The sequence below is a fragment of the Cyprinus carpio genome, chromosome B1, assembly GCF_018340385.1.
Source record: "Cyprinus carpio isolate SPL01 chromosome B1, ASM1834038v1, whole genome shotgun sequence".
Lineage (NCBI taxonomy): Eukaryota > Metazoa > Chordata > Actinopteri > Cypriniformes > Cyprinidae > Cyprinus > Cyprinus carpio.
Genome location: NC_056597.1, coordinates 31,345,174 through 31,366,326, shown reverse-complemented (window position 1 = coordinate 31,366,326; position 21,153 = coordinate 31,345,174). Strand labels below are relative to the sequence as shown.

General features: G+C 40.9%; 2 protein-coding genes across 4 annotated transcripts in view; both read left to right on the top strand.

Moving 5' to 3' along the window:
* Positions 1 to 7,810, top strand: part of LOC109084324 (calmodulin-regulated spectrin-associated protein 3) — a 17,357-nt gene extending 9,547 nt beyond the window's left edge. For 2 of the 3 annotated variants that reach the window (XM_042717470.1, XM_042717468.1), the window contains 13 exons: positions 447 to 585; positions 692 to 831; positions 992 to 1,085; positions 1,173 to 1,224; positions 1,311 to 1,369; positions 1,546 to 1,576; positions 1,746 to 3,612; positions 3,685 to 3,803; positions 3,882 to 4,180; positions 4,393 to 4,444; positions 4,541 to 4,659; positions 4,908 to 5,026; positions 5,115 to 7,810. In XM_042717470.1, coding sequence (XP_042573404.1) covers positions 447 to 585; positions 692 to 831; positions 992 to 1,085; positions 1,173 to 1,224; positions 1,311 to 1,369; positions 1,546 to 1,576; positions 1,746 to 3,612; positions 3,685 to 3,803; positions 3,882 to 4,180; positions 4,393 to 4,444; positions 4,541 to 4,659; positions 4,908 to 5,026; positions 5,115 to 5,417 — 3,393 coding nt within the window. In that variant the 3' untranslated portion in view covers positions 5,418 to 7,810. The remainder of the gene's footprint in view (positions 1 to 446; positions 586 to 691; positions 832 to 991; positions 1,086 to 1,172; positions 1,225 to 1,310; positions 1,370 to 1,545; positions 1,577 to 1,745; positions 3,613 to 3,684; positions 3,804 to 3,881; positions 4,181 to 4,392; positions 4,445 to 4,540; positions 4,660 to 4,907; positions 5,027 to 5,114) is intronic. The other variant, XM_042717469.1, reaches the window with a different exon arrangement.
* Positions 7,811 to 10,242: 2,432 nt separating this feature from the next.
* LOC109084323 (keratin, type I cytoskeletal 47 kDa-like) lies at positions 10,243 to 19,460 on the top strand. Its single transcript, XM_042717511.1, has 8 exons — positions 10,243 to 10,871; positions 11,093 to 11,175; positions 12,640 to 12,796; positions 13,633 to 13,794; positions 14,690 to 14,815; positions 15,937 to 16,234; positions 17,400 to 17,560; positions 19,329 to 19,460. The coding sequence occupies exons 1-8, from the start codon at positions 10,314 to 10,316 to the stop codon at positions 19,332 to 19,334; spliced, it is 1,551 nt and encodes a 516-aa protein (XP_042573445.1). The 5' UTR covers positions 10,243 to 10,313; the 3' UTR covers positions 19,335 to 19,460.
* The last annotated feature ends 1,693 nt before the right edge of the window (positions 19,461 to 21,153 follow it).

Genomic DNA, 21,153 nt, shown 5'->3' with positions numbered 1-21,153 from the left:
GTTTCTATTGTACACACTGGCTGTCTTGTGCTGATTTTGCTTTGTGTGTGTGTGTGTGTGTGAGTGTGTAGTGATTGTGTGTGTGTGTGTGTGTGTGTGTGTGTGTGTGTGTGTGTGTTGAGCAGATCTAAACAGCTCTCTGAAAGCAACTCCTGCACGCTGTCATTTACTCAATGATCAGTCACTGAAGGACTGTAATGATTTATGATGCACTTTTTCTATCAAATGCACATTCACTGATAGTGATGAAATGAACAGTGAATGAATCTCTGATTCTATGAGTCAGTCAGACAGAATAAAAGTGAATCTGATTCACTTTAATGTTTTTGTTGCTGTCTCCCTCCCCGGTTTTCTTTGACAGTCTTTATTTTTTATTTAAATATGTTTAAATGATCTTTCTTTTAAACAGTTTTCCTGCTGTCTATGTGTCCGTCTGTCTGTCTCAGATCCGTTACAGGAAAGATAAGGTTCAGTCTAAACAGACTCCGGTATTTGTGGTGGTTTCTGGAGTGAAGGATCTGTCTAACGGCTGCGGCATCGCTGCTACGATTCACTTCTACTGTCCTCAGATTCTGCCCCTGGAGGGTAAATCACACACTTATCTGGCTGTCTACAGACAAACAGAACCCTTTAAAGAAAACTACCCAAATTTAAAAAAATTTTATTTACTCCTCTCTGCTTTTCTCTGTAGATGTGTGTTTGAAGGACACCATGTCCGTTGCAGACAGTGTGTACAATCTTCAGCTGATCAGAGAGTTTTGCCAAAGTCAACTAAAGAGCTGCTGCCCCCTACAGCTGGAAGATTTACTCTATGCCCCGTCCACTTTACAGGTGAGATATGCCACACCCACTTTGCAGGTGCATTGTGCCTGCCCACTTTACAGGTGAGAGATGCACCACCCATTTTAGAAATGAGATGGACATGCAGCATAGCATTTATTGAAAATCATGAAATGTATAATATTAGCATTTTGTCTTTTGACCCAAAAAGGTGAACATTATGTGCTTCCTTTCGGAGCTGTTCGCCACGTTTGAAGTGCAGAAACCAGACTTTGTCAAATCTAAACACACACTGGACCTAACAGGTGGAAATAAACATACATAAACATATTAATGAACAAAAAAACACACAGCACATTCAAATCCTAAACTAGCTCTCTATTGTTCTTCAGATGCATCAGATCTGGTCGACTGCACGAGTCCGATCAGTGGCAACAGCAACAGGTAAGCACTCTTTACAGAACACTAAGAAGCTGCTTTATCTTGTTAGCAGTTAAACTGCATCATGGGATTTGATATCTTTCTTGCAGTGGAGCTCCATCTTTCCTTCTGAAGCAGTCGCTCCTGCCTCAGTCCTCTTCTGTGTCTGGTGAGAGCTCTCTGGAATGTGGATTCTCATTTATTTTGCATGTGGAGTTTGTTTTCTCAGTTCAGGCTTTGGCTACAAGTTTTTTGTAGAATTTGTAGTTTTATGTTTGCAATTGTGTATCCTTATTGTGTTTTGTATGTTACTGATCTATTATTTTCCTAATTGATGTTATGTAGAAGGACGGGGCTGGACCAAAAAGCAAATTAGGTATGTCTTTTTAGAATGATCTTACAATTCAAGAAAGTACGACAAATTTCATTTTTATGATCAAAATTATGTGACTAAATAGTACTCTAAATCATTAAACATTTTTATTTATATAATTTATTCATCAAGCAACAGGGATCTTCAATCTTTATCACTTTCTCTGTCTCAGCCGTCCTCTCTCTGCTGTGGCCTTCAACATCCCATTCCCACTAGACAGTGATGTTGATGTTGTTATGGGCAATCCTCTCTTCCGTTCTGTCAGCACGGACAGCCTCACTATGGTAACCAACCCCGGTCCTTACACGCCCCCAGAGGATCTGAGTAAACTCATTGGTCATGCTCCTCTAGGAGAGTTACCTACCATAGAAGAAGCATTACAGATTTTTCATACTGCCCGTCCAGTACACAATGAGCCCCGGCTGCGGCCAGAGGGAGCACCGTCTGGCTTTTACCTCCACTCCCCTGAGGGGGGTGAAGCCAGACTGAGCAGCTCTGCTCCCTGTCGGTCAGGGATGATGTATCGGCCAATTGGAGGAGGACCTGATAGCTGCGGGAATCGCAAACGACAACCTGTTGGTTCACAAGAAAACCATGAACATTTAGAGTGCGAGACACCTGAAGACTCTCCCAAAACTAACTCCAGCCCAGCCAATGGGCCCAAGACTGGTCACATGACAAACTTTGCTGAACGCAGGAAGAAGATGCCAGAATCCCCAAGTAATTCCAGGTCCCAGGAAGTGGAGTCACTGTTGAGCCCTGCAATGATGAGCCCCGTCGGGGCAGTGGAGGCGCAGGAGCTAGGTGCACGTCTGGAGGAGAAACGTAGAGCTATCGAAGCTCAAAAGGGGCGGATCGAGGCCATCTTTACCAAGCACAGGCAGAGGCTGGGCAAGACTGCCTTCCTTCAACTCCAGAAGAAACAGGGGGAAGAACTGAAAGATAACGGACAGTCCCTCACTCTGGATGAACGACTGACACGAATGGAGCAGCAGCTCCAACAAGAGGAGGACAGAGAGAAGGAGGAGGAAAAAAAGAAAAACGAGGAGGAGAAAAAAGAAAGTGATGGAGAGCAGAAGAAGATGGAGAATGCTGGTGATGTAGTAGCTCCACCTAAACTGGAGAAACAGGTTACTTTCTCTGTTGAACCGAAGAAAGAGGAGGGGAAAGAGCCACCATTGGTGGAATATAATGAGGCAGTAGCCAAGCTAACCTCCACCCTACAGTCCCTACAAAGGGACATGCAGCGCCTTACAGAACAGCAGCAAAAGCTCATTGGAAAGAAAACTCTGAGTTCTCCGAAAAACACACCCTCAAATAAGACACCTACCTCCAGCAAGGCCTGGGTCATCCCAGCTGGTTCCAAATCCCCTGCTACACCCCCTCATCTTTCTAGAGAGTCTACCCGTATCATTTCACCCTCAAGATCTCCATCACGCTCCGGACAACTTTCTGATACACCAAGATCCCCTAAAAGTTCAGCAGCATCTGCTCCACGCAAATCCCGTGGTGCTGTTCCCAAGAGCCCGAAACGACAACTTCCCTCCCGGCCCACGGACCTCGGTTTCCAGCCTCTCACACGTGTCCTTACGCCCCCACAGAATGTAGACACGCTTCCCCATCTGCGGCGAGTCTCTCCAAGCCAGTGCCAGGTGCAGACCTGCTCCTCGCTGCGACTTGGTGGTCCATGCACGCCACAGGACTCTCCACCGCAACCTGCTCCACCTCAAGAGAGCACCTCAGAATCTGGCTCCAGTGACCATCACACCCCGATCTTCAACCTGGAGCTGGAGGCTGGACCTTCTTCTGCATTCCCAGCTGAACTGTTAGGAGGTGGGAATAGCTCAGGAGCCCCATCAGAGTGCTCATTTGAAAGCGACATGCTGCTTAGCAGCGCACTGGTTAAAGATGAGACCGAGGGTGCAGGGACGGTGGGAGATGACACGGATCTGGAACAGGGTGCAGAAATATTCTCATCGGATTCCATGAGTGACCAGACAGAGAATGAGAGCAAGATGGGACTCGATATGTTCTTCAAGGTTTGTGAAGGTCTACTTGCACTTTTATACATGTCTAAGGTGTTTGTAACGTGTGTCTCTGTGGGTGTTCAGGAGGCAGGTCTTTCGGAAGAGGAGATGGCCCAGAAAAGGGCTCTGCTGTTGGAGCGGCAGCAAAGACGGGCTCAAGAGATCAAGAAACGTGCAAGACATGGGCAAGACCCTGAGAACAGGTAAGAACATCTACTTCTCCAAACCCGTTCATTCAGGACCTTCGTTCAGGACTCACTGATCTCTGTTTTCTTCAACAGTCAAAAGGCTTTTGTGGATGACCTGCAACCTTCTCAAACGCCACTGCTTTCACAGTCACTGCCCACTTCATACACCCCACCCCCTCCATCAAAAGCCACGCCCCCAGGAACGCCCCTGCGGCGTGGAGCGTTTACTAGGGCAGAGTATGAAATGCGTCAGCAGCTAAAGATTATGGCTGATCTAGGGAAGGTTCTCAAACAGAAACCAGCAAAGCACAGTGGCAAAAAACAACATGCACACAAACCACACAACAACCATGAACTTTCTCACACACGGTCACCGGGGAAGAACAAAACAGGTAATCACACATCATTAGTACTTAAATTAGTTCCTGAAGTGAGTACCTACTAGCATCACCAAGCAGAATTGCTATCTGTCTGTATGAGTGAAACAGCAACATTTGCTCAACCAGAAGGACTGTCAACCTGTTTGTGGAGCAGTGTCAGATGGAAGTAGAGTTTGAAGCCGTTTTGTATTTTGCTCTTAAACCAGTTTTGTTCACTCACACAGTTGTCGCTAACATGAAAGATGGTACATCTCTATCAGTTGAAAAGCCAGTGAGGTACTGTAACCAGCTGTCATGTCTTTTTGTCTTCTGTCTTCCATACATCTTTGTCTTTACTTTGTCTAAAGCTTCCTCTCTCACTCTACAACTCAGTTGTTCAGAGTCACCCTCAAAGGTGATGTCATCAGGGCAACTGGCCAATCAGATTGGGGAAAAAGACTGGGAACATGCCTTCAATGCCTCCTCTCCAGCCTCACTCCCAGAATACACAGGTAAATAGCTGGTTATTGATTTTCAGATCAATTTCCATGTTTGAACAGAAGTTAGTGTGAAATTTTAGAGCTATTTAAGTCATCTGCAGTTCTGTGTAGAACAGGTAAGTATGAAATCAGATCAAGTAATTTGACCTGTTTTGAAAAGATGAAGAAATAGCACCACCTGCTGGCTGTAGTAAGTACCTTATTTGATCTGTGTGGTTTTCTAGTTCTCTGTTTAGTCAAAATTTTATCTTCTGTTTCAGGTCCTAAATTATTTAAGGAACCCAGTTTTAAATCAAACAAGTTCATAATTCACAACGCTCTTTCACGTTGCTGCCTTGCTGGCAAAGTCAATGAATCCCAGAAAAACAAGATCATAGTGGTGCGTCATTGTTCATCTTTCTACAAAGACATTACTCCCTTTGTGCACTTTCCATTTCTGACATTCACATTGCCTCCTGTCTCTCTAGGAGATGGAGAAGAGCTCTGCCAGTCACTTCCTGATTCTCCTGCGTGATGCCAACTGTCAGTTCCGTGCCGTCTACACCCTAGACGGCCAGTCAGAGGAGCTGCATCGACTCTGTGGTGTCGGCCCACGTGTCATTTCCTCGTCAGCCGTGGAGGCTATTTATAAATACAGCTCTGACAGGAAACAGTTCAATACGCTTCCATCTCGTACCCTGAGCATGAGCGTCGACGCTTTCACTATCCCCGCCCATCTCTGGCACACTAAGAAACATGGCACACCCAAAAAAGTAGCAACACCCAAATAGACTCCACCCACTCAAAATAAACCCCTCTTGCTGAGACAAACTGCTCCCAATTAATTAAACCACACGTACCTGAATAAACCCCTAATATTTTCAAAACTAGCCGCACCAAAATAAACCATTCCTACAGAGATAAGCTGCTCCTATTGGAATAAACCCATTTACAAAAGTAGCCACATCCAAATAGACTCCGCCCAGTCAAACTAATAGGGGTTCAATTTGAAGCGGCACTGCACAGACCGAACAAAGTATTGTGAGAGCGATTCAAAAGCATAAGAAGCTGTCTGCTTTCTTATCACTGTCATATACCAATGATGTCATATACCAATCGGTCTGGACAGCACTGCATTAAGTTGAACACTGCTAAGCCCCTTTCAGACTGCGATTCCGGAAAATACACTGGTAATGTGTCCCGGCAATTGTTCCCGGGTCACTAGATTTTGCCCCTTTCACACTGCCAGTGATTTCCCGGAATATGTGCGTGCGTTCACACACAGCCTGTGAAGGTCACGTAATGACGCGTGACATCAGGATGTGATGTGTAATGCACAAGTCAAAAACGCTAGGCACGTTAACTTTCCCTTAAGCTGGTGAATGATCTCTGCTTCAGTGCGGATAGTGAGGAACTACTTGATCTCTGCTACATTACAGTTTGCACCTATATTTTCGTAGCAAACATTGATCTGCCGTCAAAACACCAGGTAAAAGAGTCGCACGATAACGTGCGTCATCACTACGACACAGCATTGGTTCTGGCTTTTGTTCACACAGAGCTCGTTCCGGGACTGAACCCGGCAATGTTACTAGGTCCCCAACTCAGGATCGATCCCGGAATCAATGTGTTTGGGCTTACACAGAAGGTGATCCGGCAATGTTACGGCAATTTTCCGAGTCGAACGTGCAGTGTGAAAGGGGGTCTAATGACTCCAGCTAAAATAAATCCCTCCTACCCACACAAGTAAACCCATCCACTCAAAATAACCACACCCTCCAAGCTAAACTATGCTGCATTCATGCCATGTCATAATTACTATGATATCGAGATGACAACACATGCCATTCTAATCTGAGCTGTTCACATCCTTGGATTCAGAATTATGCATTTCTATGGCAACACTATCAACTTAGGTGGTCAGGTGGTACAGTGGTCACATGGTACAAGTCGTAGCTCTTAGGAAATTTCCAGTTTAGAAGCTGTAATTACAAGTTCTTTGATGACATGAACGCTTTTTACAAGTAGGTATCTCGTAATTATAACATGCCGTGAACGCACCTAAACTACTCTCTCTGCAATAAACTCCTCCCACCAATAATAAACCTCCTGCTCAAATCAACCTGGCCTACCCCAATAAACCCACTATAAGTGCCATTCCTCTAAAAAAAAAAATATATTACCAGCACTAAATCCACAACACAACTCTCTCTATAATGAAGCAAGTCGAGTTAACGGTTTATGATCAACCAGAAGGACCTTCTCATGTTTTCTGACTCTGCATGAAGACAGATGAACCCTAAGGTTTTCACATTACTAAAGACTTAGGAAACCACACGTCCTGTTTGCATGTGAACATTCGGTTCAGTCCAAATATCTCTTGATGGTCACACCAACTGAGCACTTGGAGCATTTCTCTCTGATTTATATGATCTATATTCTCTTCTCTTATAGATACAATCTTTTGAATCTCAAGTCTACCAGTACTGTAGTTTTAGTGAGAATCACTGCTGGGTTTTACTATCTAGTCTCTGTGTGGCTAGATGATTTTAGGAGATCTCCTGCTGCGAACTCTTGTTCTCTTTTACAATGTTTCATCAGCCTTTCCATTCTTCATGGACCTGTGTGGAATAAATGACTCTCGCTTTCCTCCTGATGGATCTGCTGCCGTTCAAAGACTGTGAGGCATCATGTGTTCATGTGTGTGACTGTGAGCAGATGTCTGGACTCTTGAACAAGAGTTTCTAGGCTGAACATGGATCAGTGAGTCACAGTCCTGAGAACCTGATCCTTGATCAGTATTAAATAGCCATTGGACCTCCATCATAAGCATCAGTGTTGGTGGCTCATGTGCTGTGTGTAGACATTTCCTTCATATGTGTGTGTTTCAGGACTGATGGGAAGAATGAGGGTAAAAGGGTAATGACCTCATAAAAAGCATCACAATACTGTTTTTTGGATTTATGACTTTCAGGATCATATATGAAGGACTCATGGATTTACAGTTTGATATGTGTCTCATCACCTTCTGCTCCATCTGTGTGTATGTGATGGGCTGCTGGGATATTTTCTAATATGAGTTTTGACATCATCTGTGTGTTTTTTCTGCTATATGATGATGATGATGATGATGACTTTGTGATGATGAACGTGTGGGACAATAAAATAATTTCTAACATTTCAACTCCACAGTCTGTATCTGACCGGCAACAAATTAATTTGTTGTGCTCAGACAAAATATACATGTAAATATACACATATAAACATTTTGAGGGCCTATTTGATGTGTGAAAAAGTGTTTTTCACAAGTATTTCAAAGGGTATTTGTGGCCATGCTGATGAGATCACCGACACACGTTTCACACACTGAGCGTTTACAAAATTTTGTTTAATCCTCACAGCAATGATTAATTTGCCTGTTTAATGTGCAGATGGTGAAGAGGGATGATGAGAAACACAGAAGATCCTGCAGCATTTATGCCCAAGGCTCCTGTGAGCGTGAGAATCTCAGACATCAAGAGACACTATTTCAGCTCCTGAACGATGAGGCCTTTTATAAAAATAAAACTTTATTGTTCTTTTTAGTTCTTCTTCAAAAAACAAACATCAAGTTCAAGTTGAGCTTTATTGTCATTCTGCTACATGTGTGGACACACAGTGGAATGAAATGTCGTGCCTCACAGGACCACGGCTTTACATAAATACAGACATACAACAATGAAGTAAAACAGTATAAACCTATACACAACTAACCTACTGACAGATTTTGACTTTAAATACTATATATAAATGTTTACCTATACATAGACTGAAAAAGAAAAATATATAGACTATACGAATGCTTCACATAATACTGTACATGTGCAAAGAGAAACATCGTAAGTCAAGCAGCTGTTTGGGGGACAGTGCAAGATTATTTGTAGTGCACGAGCATGTAAACATATTTGAGTCTTTTGTGGGATTATGTACACACAGCAATGTGTGTGAAAAGTATCTAGTGCGCATAGAGGAGAATTGCACAAAATAGATTTGAATTGCACAGAAAAAAGCATGTTTCAGACAGTTTTTCTGTGATGTGGTAAGGTTGCGCGGTGTGTGGGGGGTGGAGGAGGTGAGACGGTCCATGTTTCAGGAGGTATGGGGTTTGTGTGGGGTTTCAGAGAAGGGTGGGGTGATTTGAGTTCAGGGCTCTCACAGCCTGGGGAAAAAAGCTGTTGAGTGGTCTGGCGGAGCGGGCTCTGATGCTCCTGTAACGTCTTCCTGGTGGTAGGAGCTGGAAGAGACTGTGGGAGGGATGGGTGGGGTCCTTCACGATACTGTTGGTTTTGCTGGAGCATTGTGTAAGTAAAATATCCAGGATGGAGGGGAGAGGGGCACCGATGATCTTTGCAGCTGTGTTCACTGTCCGCTGGAGGGTCTTGCGGTCTGCTGCACTACAGTTCCTGTACCAGACAGCGATGCAGCTAGTCAGCACGCTCTCTATGGTGCCCCTTTAGAATGTGGTGAGGGTGGGCAGAGGGAGACTTGCTCTTTTCAGCCAGCGGAGAAAGTGTTGCCGGTGTTGTGCCTTCTTGGAGAGTGACATGGTGTTGGTGGTTCAGGTGAGATCCTCTGTGATGTGCACCCCCAGGAATTTAGTTCTGCTGACTCTCTCCACAGACGAGCTGTGGGGGGTGGTCAAGGGAGTTTCTCCTGAAGTCCATCACAACCTTCTTTGTCTTCTCCACATTGAGGACAGGTTGTTAGTGCCACACCATTCAACCAGATGTGCCACTTCCTCTCTGTAGTGCGTTTCAATGCTGTTGCTGATGAGACCTTCCACCGTTGTGTCATATGCAAACTTGATGATGTGGTTGGAGCTGAACTTGGCAGTGCAGTCGTGGGTCAGCAGCGTGAAGATCAGTGGGCTGAGCACACAGCCTTGTGGGGCACCTGTGCTCAGTGTGGTAGTGCTCGAGGTGTTGTGGCTGACACTGACTGACAGAGGTCTTCCAGTTAGAAAGTCCAGGATCCAATTACAGAGGGAATTGTTAAGGCCCAGCAGGTTTAGTTTATTAATTAACTGTTTTGGGATTATTGTGTTGAATGCTGAGCAGAAATGGCTGAACAGCATTCTAACATAGGAGTCTTTATTTTCTAGGTGGGTAAGAGCCAGGTGGAGGGTGGAGGAAATTGCACCGCCTGTACAGCAGTTTGGACGGTATGCAAACTGGAGTGGGAGGCTGGTTTTGATGTTAACATAACATAAAGTTTGCTGCACAGTCACTACCTGACTGAACTGCACAAATACAACTCACTGCACAGCATAGCGTGGCTTTACCCAAGAAAACATCGGGTTTGGATTGCATCAGTGTTTTTAATGTATATCTTGTGTAGTTTTGTGTTTCTAACTGTAACAAGCTCGGATGAGCATTTACTACACCTGAATTCAGCTCTCCCTTAGAGGTGTTTACTCACTTTTCTCATGGTTCTTCATCAAAGTATTTTTTTAATATTTGCATGTCATTATGTCTGGAAACGGTTCTGTCCCCGGGGCCGTACGCTCTCGCCCAGGGGCCCGTCACTGAGTGACTGACGCATATGAAGACCGGCTATAAAATACACCGTCTCCAGCGTCTTGCACTACTCTACACCAGCCTCTGCTGATATCGTCTCCACACACCGTCTCACGTCTCTCTACCCTTGACATGGCGTTCAGATCTCAGGGTAGCTCTGGCAGGTCTCTCTCCGTAGCCAGCAGCCGTTCGCTGGCTCCCGTCAACTTCTCCAGCTTTGGAAGTCAGTCGGTGATGGCTGGAGGTCTGCAGAGTGGCGGTGGCTTGGGCTTCGGATCTGGAGCCGGTTTGGGCTTTGGGTCCGGTGCTGGATTGGGCTTTGGGTCCGGCGCTGGATTGGGCTTCGGATCCGGTTTTGTGTCTGGTTACGGTGCAGGTGGAGGTTCTCTCTCGGCTAATTTGGGGATGGTTGGAGGCTCTCTCTCGAGTGCAGGAGGTGGAGGCTCCTTCGGGGCAAGTTTCAGAGCGGGCGCAGGGTCTTTCGCAGAAGCCATGGCCAACTTTGTCAACGAGAAACAGCAGATGCAGGTTTTAAACGACCGTCTTGCAACCTACCTGGAGAAGGTGAAGCGCCTGGAGACCATGAACCATGAGCTCAACGAGAAGCTCCGTTCCTTCACCATCAGCAGAGTCCAGAGCAGCTTCAACCTGGAGCCCTACGAGATCCAGATAAAGCCACTGCGCGAGAAGGTTCCCAGATTCTCTGCATGCATTTCAGTGTTAAATTTTTACAAATACTTCGTTGGCATGATTGTTTTTACATATGATATTGTCATATGCATATAGTATTATAGCTATTCAAAACAATGACAAGAAAGGGAGTTATACAGTATATCAATAGCAAATAACAATAAAACAGTATTGAAGTAATATGCTATGCATCTGACATGATCTGTCTTCTCTTTCTCCAGCTTCTGCTTCTCATGCAGGACCACACACGCATCGCTTTAGCCGTAGACAACGCAAAACTGGCTGCTGATGATTTCAGAACAAAGTAAGTTTGATTCACATCAGTTTCTGACTGGATGAGCCACACAAAGCTTTAATTAATCACTGTACAAACATGTATTAAACATGGTTAAAGGTCCATCCTAACCGATAACTGTATTTATAAGGATAACTATAATAGCATCTACAACATGAGAGCAAGCGTCAACACCATGTATAACTATAACTATAATCCACACCATGAACAATAGCTATAAGGATATTAGCATTCTCACCCGTCAATAACTATAGTGATAACTATATTGTGTCGATAACATTAACAATAACTATAACAATAACTATATTAGCATCCACACCCTGTGCGATAACTATGAACATATTAGCATCCACACCATGAACAATAGCTATAAGGATATTAGCATTCTCACCATGAACAATAACTATAGTGATAACTATATTAGTGTCCACACCATTAACAATAACTATAACAATAACTATATTAGCATCCACACCATGAACAATAGCTATAAGGATAATAGCATCCCCACCATGAACAGTAATTGTAAGGATAACTATATTAGCATCCACACCATGAGTGATGCCTATAACGATAAATATATTATCATTCACACCATAAACAATAACTATAACTATAACTATATTAGCGTCCACACCATGTGCTATAACTATAACTATGTTACCATCCACAGCATAAGCAGTGATTATAACAATAACTATATAAGCGTCCACACCGTGTGTGATAACAATATTAGCATCCACACAATATGTGATGACTATAACGATAACTATTTTTGTGTCCACACCATGAACAATAACTATAACAATAACTATATTAGCATCCACACCATGTGTGATAACTAAAACTATATTGGCATCCATACCATGAGCGATAACTATAACGATATCTATAATAGCATCCACACTATGAACAATAATTATAATGATATCTATATTAGCATCCACACCATGAACAATAGCTATAACAATATCTATATTAGCATCCTCATATTGAGCGATATAATGATATGTATAATGATAACTAAATCCACAGCAGTGTACATTAACTATGACGATAATTATCATGATAACTATATAACTATAGTGTAACTAAGCATTGATTCCTGCGAATAATAACTATATTAGTATCGACACCAGTGGACGATAATGAACGATAACTATATCTATAGTGATAACTATATTAGCATCCACAGAATGATAAATTTATCCACACTTTTGTCAATGGTATCTTTAAATACTTGAGCTCTCCAAAGCAAAATTGATTGTGATTGGCAGTCAATGTTTTTATCGTTCACCAGCTGGTAAGAAAATCGCTCTGTAGGTGATTCCAGCGATAGCATCCTTCTGTGTCATTATCGTTATAGTTGTCATACGGATTTCCTTTCCTCATAGCAGAACGTTCTAATACATTGCAGTTGTAGTTATGGTGTGAACAGTGAAAGTGTCTGGGCGTTTTAACCGTGCCACACAGGTTTGAGGCGGAGCTGGCCATGCGTCAGTCTGTGGAGGGCGACATCGCTGGTCTGAAGACCCTGAAGACGGAGTACAACTCCACCAACGCTGTCTTACTTCAGGAGGTCAAGGGCCTGGAGAAGGAGTGCACCGCTCTCAAAGATGCGCACCAGCAGGTGACAACACTTTCCTTTCTCACAGCCATCAACTCTGCTTTTCATTGGAAGAAGAGCACAACATTTATATTTTATATTTATTTATGTGATAATATAATGTATTTAATATAATGATATAATTGTAATGTAATATAATTTTTGACGCGATTGACCCGAGTTTGAATCCGCCTCAAATCTCATATCACTTTGGAAAGGCATTTATTTTGAATAAAAATGAAGGAAATAAGTGAAAAGTTGAAAATATTAAGTATCAGATAGGGTAAGGGTAGGTGTAGGGAGGGATTTATTGTCCCAATAAGGTGGCATCCATTTAATAACTAAAATTTTAATTATAATTAACACTCAATGTGTTTTATTGCATAGTTTTATAATATACTACAATACTGAGGTGCAGTTAATTGCCACTATTTGCAATAATAGTTTAAATAGCAGAAAATACTGTTATTTTAGTGTAGTGTAGCGTACATAGAATCTATCACTATTAACTTGACCAGTGTGGACAGATTTTAACATCAGACTTAACATAACTCTAACGATTTGTTAATGTTCCCATAAACAGCATATCGCTAAAAATACTGCTATTTTCACTTAGTTTAAATTGAATTAAGAAATTATGCTATAATTTATTTATGTATTTTTGATAATATTGCGAGACCTAATATATATGAATATGTAGAGTGAAAGGGAGAAAAAAATGTCAACTGAGTGAATTATTTTTAATGTTTTGTTGTTATGTTTGTCTTGCTAAACACACTAAACAACACAAGCTAAAATATCAGTTCCAGGCCTCTTTAAACTGCTTTTGTGAAGTAAATGACCTTTGCTCTTGTGCTCAGGACATGATAGCCCTGCGCGGGCAGATGATGGGCACCGTCACGGTGGATGTGAAGGAGATCGAGAGCACGGATCTGTCTCGAGTGCTGGCCGAGATCCGCTCCGAGTACGAGATGGTCATCGAGAAGAACCGCCGGGAGGCTGAGAACTGGTACACCAAACAGGTACAAACAGCACAGCTCCGGCGTGATTTACTCACACTCACACTGCTCAGTGTGGCCATCTCAGCAATTTTGTTGCAAGATCTAGCATTTCTTTTTTTCCAAAAGCACCTAGCAACAAATTTAACTATTTTTAAAATTAATTTGACAAGCAACTTTTTAAAAGTGAATAAAATATTAAAAAGGCATACATTTTCCCTCTAAATTACACAAAACGTCATTCTGTAGTGAGCTGAAAAGACGTGCCTAGCAATACAGAGATGACATGTGAATCAAGCTGCTAGCTGCAATAGTTCAATTATATTTCTTCATATAAGATACACATTGTTATTAGTTTGTCTATTGTTGATCAGTTAGGTACACTGTATGTGTTAAGTTTACAGATATTTCCTGTAAACCTAACACAAAATAAATGCAGAATTTAAAATACAGGTAAAACAGCTGTGAAAAAATAATACGGAAAAGTCCTATTGTGCCCTGTTCTTATGGACTTTTCTTAAACTGTAGCATGCTAACTAACTACCAATATACTGCTTAAAATTATGATTGTTCGAAATGTGTAGTTTTATAGTTTATAAGAAAATACATACAAAATACAGTAATTGTTCAAAAATGTGCAACTGTTCAAGTCAGTGTATTTAAATATGAAAATATCTAATCATTAAAATGTGTTTATATTACTTTCACAAATAGTCTATATTAAATTTATCTTTATATCTAAATGAACATATTTTGAATTATATATTGTGTTTTCTATGCAATGATGCGGTTTTGCGTCAGTTTCATAGTGACGTCATCACCCAATGACATCACAACATCCTTTAGCAACTTTTAGCAACAAATCAACCTGCTTTTAGCAACATTCCCTGAAAATGATTTGGATGCTGTTGTGGTTCAGCTGGAGAAGAAGCAGGTGGAGGTGGAGCTGTTCACAGAGACCACCGTCAGCGGCAGCTCCGAAATCACCGAAAACCACAAACAGAGCATGAGTCTGCGGACGCATCTGGACGCCGCGCTGATGGAGGTACGGGAACACTGTCTTCTGCTGTTCATGTGTGTGAACACGCTCAACCTGACCAGTGTGGACAGATTTTAACATCAGGCTTAACATAACTCTAACGAAAATATGTTCTGTGAATGTTTTGCTAATGTTCCCATTAAGTTATGTCCCGTTTTTAAACATTTTAAAAACACTTTTTCTTGGTTGTGTGAATGTTAGTGAAAACGTTATGAGAATGTTATTTTTGAACGTCTCCTTTTCGCCGAACAAGTCATTATAAGGCATCATGCACTCCTGACATGAAGATACGCAAATATAATAACTAATAAAAATTATGGTTTTAACGCAATGTATCCTTACACAAAAAAAATCCCAGAATGCATTGAATGTGGAACAATTCAAAGAAAAAAAAAGAAGTCAGTTATAAACGTTTCAATTTTATTTGAAAATATAATATAAATAAAGTAGTTTTATTTGCAGTCACATTCAGAAGTCAGGGGTCAATACAATTTTTAAAACATTAATACTTCTCTTCATCAAGGATGCATTAAATTGATCAAAAGTGACAGTAAAGTGACAGCTATAAAAATCAAAAAGTGACAGTCATAAAAATTCCCATTTCAAATAAATGCGTTTTTTTTTTTTTACTTTCTATTCATCTGAGAATCCTGTAAAATAAAATGCATTATGGTTTGCACAAAAATATTGTGCAGCACAACTGTTTTCAACATTGATAATAATCAGAAATGTATCTTGAGCAGCAAATCATCATATTAGAATGATTTCTGAAGATCATGTGACACTGAAGACTGGAGTAATGATGCTGAAAATACAGCTGCGCATCACAGGAATAAATTACAGTTTAACAGATATTCACACAGAAAACAGCTACCTTGAACTGTAAAAATATTTCACAATTTTTACAGTATTTTGATCAAATAAATGCAGCCCCAGTCTTGGTGAGCAGAAGAGACATCTTTAACTTTTGAACAAACTCTTTTGTGCTAAGTTAACTAATGATTATTAGAGTATAACCAGTATGTTAATGCAGAATTATTTTGTATTTGATCATGCACATCATGCTAAATCGATGCTCTGGTGTCAGATGTGTGTTTAATTGCTGGATCACCTGTGTTGTGCTGCAGAAGGCGAATCTGGAGCAGCGTCTGGTGGCAGTCCAGGCTCAGTATCAGACTCAGTTCTTCTCTCTGGCTCAGCTGGCCGGCAGTCTGGAGGGCGAGCTCACCTCTGTGCGCGAGAGTGCGATGCAGCAGAGCCGTGAATACCAGCTGCTGCTCAGCACCAAGGTCCAGCTGGAGCGCGAGATCAGCACGTATAAAGCTCTGCTGGAGGGTGCTGGAGAGTTCACTAAAATCGTCACACTCAAGACCCCGTCCATGAAGGTGGAGGTCGCGAGCGATTTGCTTTCATCAGCCGCTGACAGTGAGTTACGCCTTCTCGTATTCGTCATCCTTTCCTAACAAAATGCTTGCTACGCATCAAACCTGATGAGATGAGAATTTTTAATGCCAGAAAAAAGTTTGAGAGACAGTGTGTAAACATGATTGACACAATATGAGGTTGTATTTATTTTTTAACCTGAGAAAATTTTGGACGAGAATTTCAGACAAAAATCCTGATTACAAAGCTGATATTTGGTAATATGTTATATTGTGGTAGTGAACGTGCACATAAATGTAAATGTTAACGTGAAACACTACAGACAGAAACGTTTTTTTCATGCATTTTTTTAATAACTTTTGAGATTTTTTTTTTTTTTTTTTTTGCTTCAATAATCATGTCTACATTCAGACAAGTGAAGAGAAAACATCAAAAATAAACATTTAAGTGTTTATTTTAATGCACTTTATGTTTGTATCTGTAGATTTCAATTCCAATACATATTTTAAAAGTTTTCTTACATTTTGTTACAAGACTTACAAACACCAAAACTTACATTGTTAGCATACTTGTTAGTATTTTCTGATTTGAGTGATAAAAATAGAAATCCAAAATAGAAACTTCCAATGCTATCCCTTTAGATGAATATACAATACCATGTGATTTAGATATTAGACATTATTTGCATATTTCACACATTTCAAGCACATGTAATATATATAAAATGTTTGCAATTCTTAATGTTTCATCAGCATATTCGTTTTTTTTTTTCAAACTCTTTTTTAATATTTGCCTTAAATTTAACAAAATGTATTTCACACATTCACTTGTCCAGAAGAAATTAAGTCAGTTTTTACTCATTTTCAAACAGCTGTTCAGATTTTTGTATTTGCTATGTTTAGCAAACAACACCAATTACTTTTTTTTACTTTTGTTTATACTAAAACAATTTAACGTTTTAACTTGGACTAAAACATGCCATATATTGTAAGACGTTCTGATTCTTAATTACTGTTCTTCAATTTTTCATCGTTTAGATTTTAATCTGTTTAAAACATTTGCTACACATTAGTATTTATTGTTTTCTGTAACATTAAAATACTTGTTACATTAAATTTTTTTTTGCATCTTATACATGTTATTAAAATGTCAAGACTTCAAGACTTCCCCTTGTTCAATCTGTAATCATGATTGTGATTGGTCGCAGGTGCAGGAGGCGGAGTCGAAGTCCCCGCCCTCTCTGAAGCGCAGTCAGATGGTTCCGGCGTGAGTGACCCGGCGGTGGGCGGAGCAGCAGCGTATGCTCTGATGGCATTGGAGGGGGTAGCAGCGGATGCATTGGTGCCATCAAGCAGTCCAGCAGCTGAGGTACGATCCGTCACAGTGCACTGATTGTGTTTATCTGGTCTAAACTGTGTCCAAAATCGCCCCCTATACCCTTAAATTGGGGAACTACATCAGGGGACAGCCATTTGTAGTGGCGTCCAAAACCATAGTGGACTTTATCGAGTCCCCTTATTCAATCCCACAATGCACTGCGATAACGAGTCTACAACCAAAGTACACCCAACAGCTTTTTAATATATTATTTTATTTCAGTTGACATTTATTTTATTTCAAATAACAAAAATGTGTTTCTATGGTTTTAGGTTTAATTTTAGTTAACAATAATAACAACCCTGCTGCAGTATCAGCTGTAGGCTAACACTTAAAAATAGACGTCGGTTTAATGCTGCGTTCACACCAAACGCGAATAGAGCATCTGACGCAAATGATTTCAATGTTAAGTCAATGTAAAGATGCGTTTACGCGCATCTGGGGGTCTTGAATGAGGAATTTAGCGCGGAGCGGTAGATGCGAATTCGCCTCATTCGCACGTCTAGTTCGCGCGAATGATGCAAATTGAGCGTCTGGCACGATACGCGCGAATGGTGCTTTTTGTGCATTTACGCATTTGACGCGAATTCGCGTCTGACCCTTGAGTTGAAAAATGTGAACTTTGGTGTCAATTTGTGCCGCGTTAACCAATCAGGAGTCTGCTCAGGAGTCACTCATTCAACATGGAGGAACGACTGATATTGTCAGTGAGCAGTCACCCGGAGCTATATGACACAAGTTCATATTTCTATAGAGACAGCAATAAAAAGGACCTCACTTGGAAGAGTGTGTTGTAAATACACATTTAACTTTTGAGTCACATACACGTTTATCGACCCGCGGCCCGACGTTTTTTACAACTATTTTCCCCCTAATATACAGCTACTTTTCGCTAACAAGATAATGTGTTTATTCAGAGGACGTGTGCAGGAAAAAGTGGAAAAGCCTCGAATGCTCGATCAACATCAGCCATCATGCAAACAGACAACCGCCTAGCCTAGCACTTGCCCCTCCCACAAGAAGCGGATGATTTCGCCTCGGACGCGCGTCAATTTCACTTCAAACTCTTGCTTTCTATGCGTGTCTATTTCGCTCTAGACGCGTGAATGTATTCAAAATGTTCAAGCGGCAAACTAGACGCGGTAGACGCGAATTTGATGCTCTATTCGCATTTGGTGTGAACGCAGCATCAAAATGTGGTTATTTTGTTGAAGAAATTACCTGGTTCAACGTTTTATTTTAAGCATTTAAAAGAAGAGAAAGGATGGCGCAGCCAGTGTTGTTGTTTAACCTGATTGTAGATTTTTGTGAATTATGTGAAATGTGGATTTTTCTACTTCAGAATTGTCCTGTAAACTCTTACTTCTTAAAGACTTTCTTCTGTTGTCATCTCAGGATTCATCCTTGTCTCATCTCTTACTCTGTTAAGAAACCTAGAAACAAACACATAGTGAATATAAACCGTTTGATTGTTTTAGTCACAATGTTTGTTTATACTAGTTTATATATTGTATGTAAATATAAATGTAATGCACATGCAAATTGTCTCATTTTCATATAACAATATTTCACAGTTTATTTTGGCATTACAAGGTTAGCTGTCAAAATTGTTTAGAGTCTAGTTACGGGACTGATTGAGTTACATCCATGTTTTATGGAGATACTTGAAGGTTTTACATTTGAGATCAGTTTAGAAAGACATACAAGATAAAAGGTGAGATTTTATTAACGAGATCTTCCCTCTCTTTTAATTTTGTAGACATAATGTCCACTGGAGGGATGAGCGGGTCTTCATGGTGGTGCTGATGTCATCAAAGCTCAACCAATCGAATGCTGATTTCACTTTACAGTGTCATGTGACTAGCATCAATAAACTCAAACCTTGAACCAATCTGTGTTTTTATTCACCAAAGTCAGTCAATAATATCTTGCAAAGCAAGCTACAGACACAAATATGTCAGTGCTCAAAGTTTATTAGCCATCGATGAACACAACATTCATCAGCTCTTAACATACAGCAAAGATATCTGATTTATTGATCTGAGATGAATGAAGCAGATTAATATAGATATAGTAATTTAAATAACATAAACATAGTAAAAAATTGAAATAAAGTTGTCATGAAACTAATTTTTTACTTCTGAAAACAACAAGGAGTACGTTCTTTGGGATAACATACAGCAATGAATCAGACACAAGAAGACAACAAACATGAATTAAGATAGTACAGACTGTTTTGTTCTTTTTTACATTTTATACTTTAATTAGCATGCAACCTTTTAAAAAAATTATAAAGTAGTAGAAATAAATGGTATCCATTAGGAAACAAGGTAGCCAATTCAACAAGGAAAAAATATTGCAGGAGGACTGGTGACATGAACTGAAATCTTGTTTCAGAAAATTATTTATCCTCTGGTTTTGTTTGGGTTTTATTATTATTATTTTAAAAAAGTTAATGTATTATATTTAAGTTTGATATTTTTATTTTTAGGGGATATGATACTAAATTGCATTTATGGAATAGTTATGATTAATTTATTACCTGTTAACCTTTTTTAATAGGCAGAAAGAAGACACTTGACACTTGAAGTAAAATAAAGTTTTACAATTTTAAGTTTATTTGAATGAAAAAAAAAAAAAAAATATTTAATATAATTGTATAAAACTTTAATATACCCTGCTTGGAGGTTCTTCTTGGGATTAAGGTAGGAAATAAATGGAGTAATTCTGAGGAGAGAAAAAAAAAGAAAAAGAAATTAGGGAAATGGCAGGTTATAGGAGAGGTCAACAGCTTTGAAACATCTCCAAGCTGTTAGATATGAATGGATAGTTCTGGGTGAAATTGCTTGGAGGATAGAGTCGACTTAAGGGTCAAGGAAAGGTTTTAAGGGATGAGTTTTGGGAATAGGAGTTGCGGATAGTGAGGTACTGGGGTTGGTGATGGGTCTGCCTCTGGAGCCAGCGCTCTGAATTTCTGCGAGAATCTGAGGTTTGATGGTATTGGGCACAGGAGGTGGTTCCAGAGCGGAAGCATTCAGTGGTGAAGGTAGAGGGGCCGCTGTGAATAAAGTATACTGAGGTTTAGTTTGGGTGGAAGAGTTAGAAAGAAGATAAGGAGAGGCCGTAACCATTTGTGGAGACAGCCTCACGCACGGATTAGCCCCTGGTGCTTGGGGAGGCCCGTAGGAAGAGAAAGAGGGAGGAGGCCAGTATGCTTGCGTTGCTGGCTGAAAATGCCCTACCTGGGCATCTGCAGCGGGGGCTGCTGGCCATTGATGGGGAAAAGAAAAATTGGAATGGTAAATGTAAGGTGGCTGAGCTTGAGCGGGTAGCGGAGGGAGCCTCACGCTAGCATCTACTGCCGGAGATAGAGTGAAAGAAAATGAGGTTGGGAAGCCACACCATGTGGCGCAGCAGCTGAAGGTGCTGCAGTGATTGGTTGAGAGGATAAGGGAGGCAGTACAGTGTGAGGAGCCGCCAAATCTAGGGTGCGGCCCAAACTTACTGCACCTTGAAGCTCGAGGGGAGCTGGAACTTGATCTGGAAGACAACATAATTTTAAGTAAAGTAGGGAGCTATGAGGA

What these genes read in the sequence shown, in the direction of transcription:
- LOC109084323 (XM_042717511.1), top strand. Translation starts at nt 10,314, where the DNA reads ATGGCGTTCAGATCTCAGGGTAGCTCTGGCAGGTCTCTCTCCGTAGCC. An exon ending in GCTGATGATTTCAGAACAAA is followed by an intron (nt 11,176 to 12,639) that starts GTAAGTTTGATT and finishes CGTGCCACACAG; the next exon opens with GTTTGAGGCGGAGCTGGCCA. An exon ending in GCTTTCATCAGCCGCTGACA is followed by an intron (nt 16,235 to 17,399) that starts GTGAGTTACGCC and finishes GATTGGTCGCAG; the next exon opens with GTGCAGGAGGCGGAGTCGAA.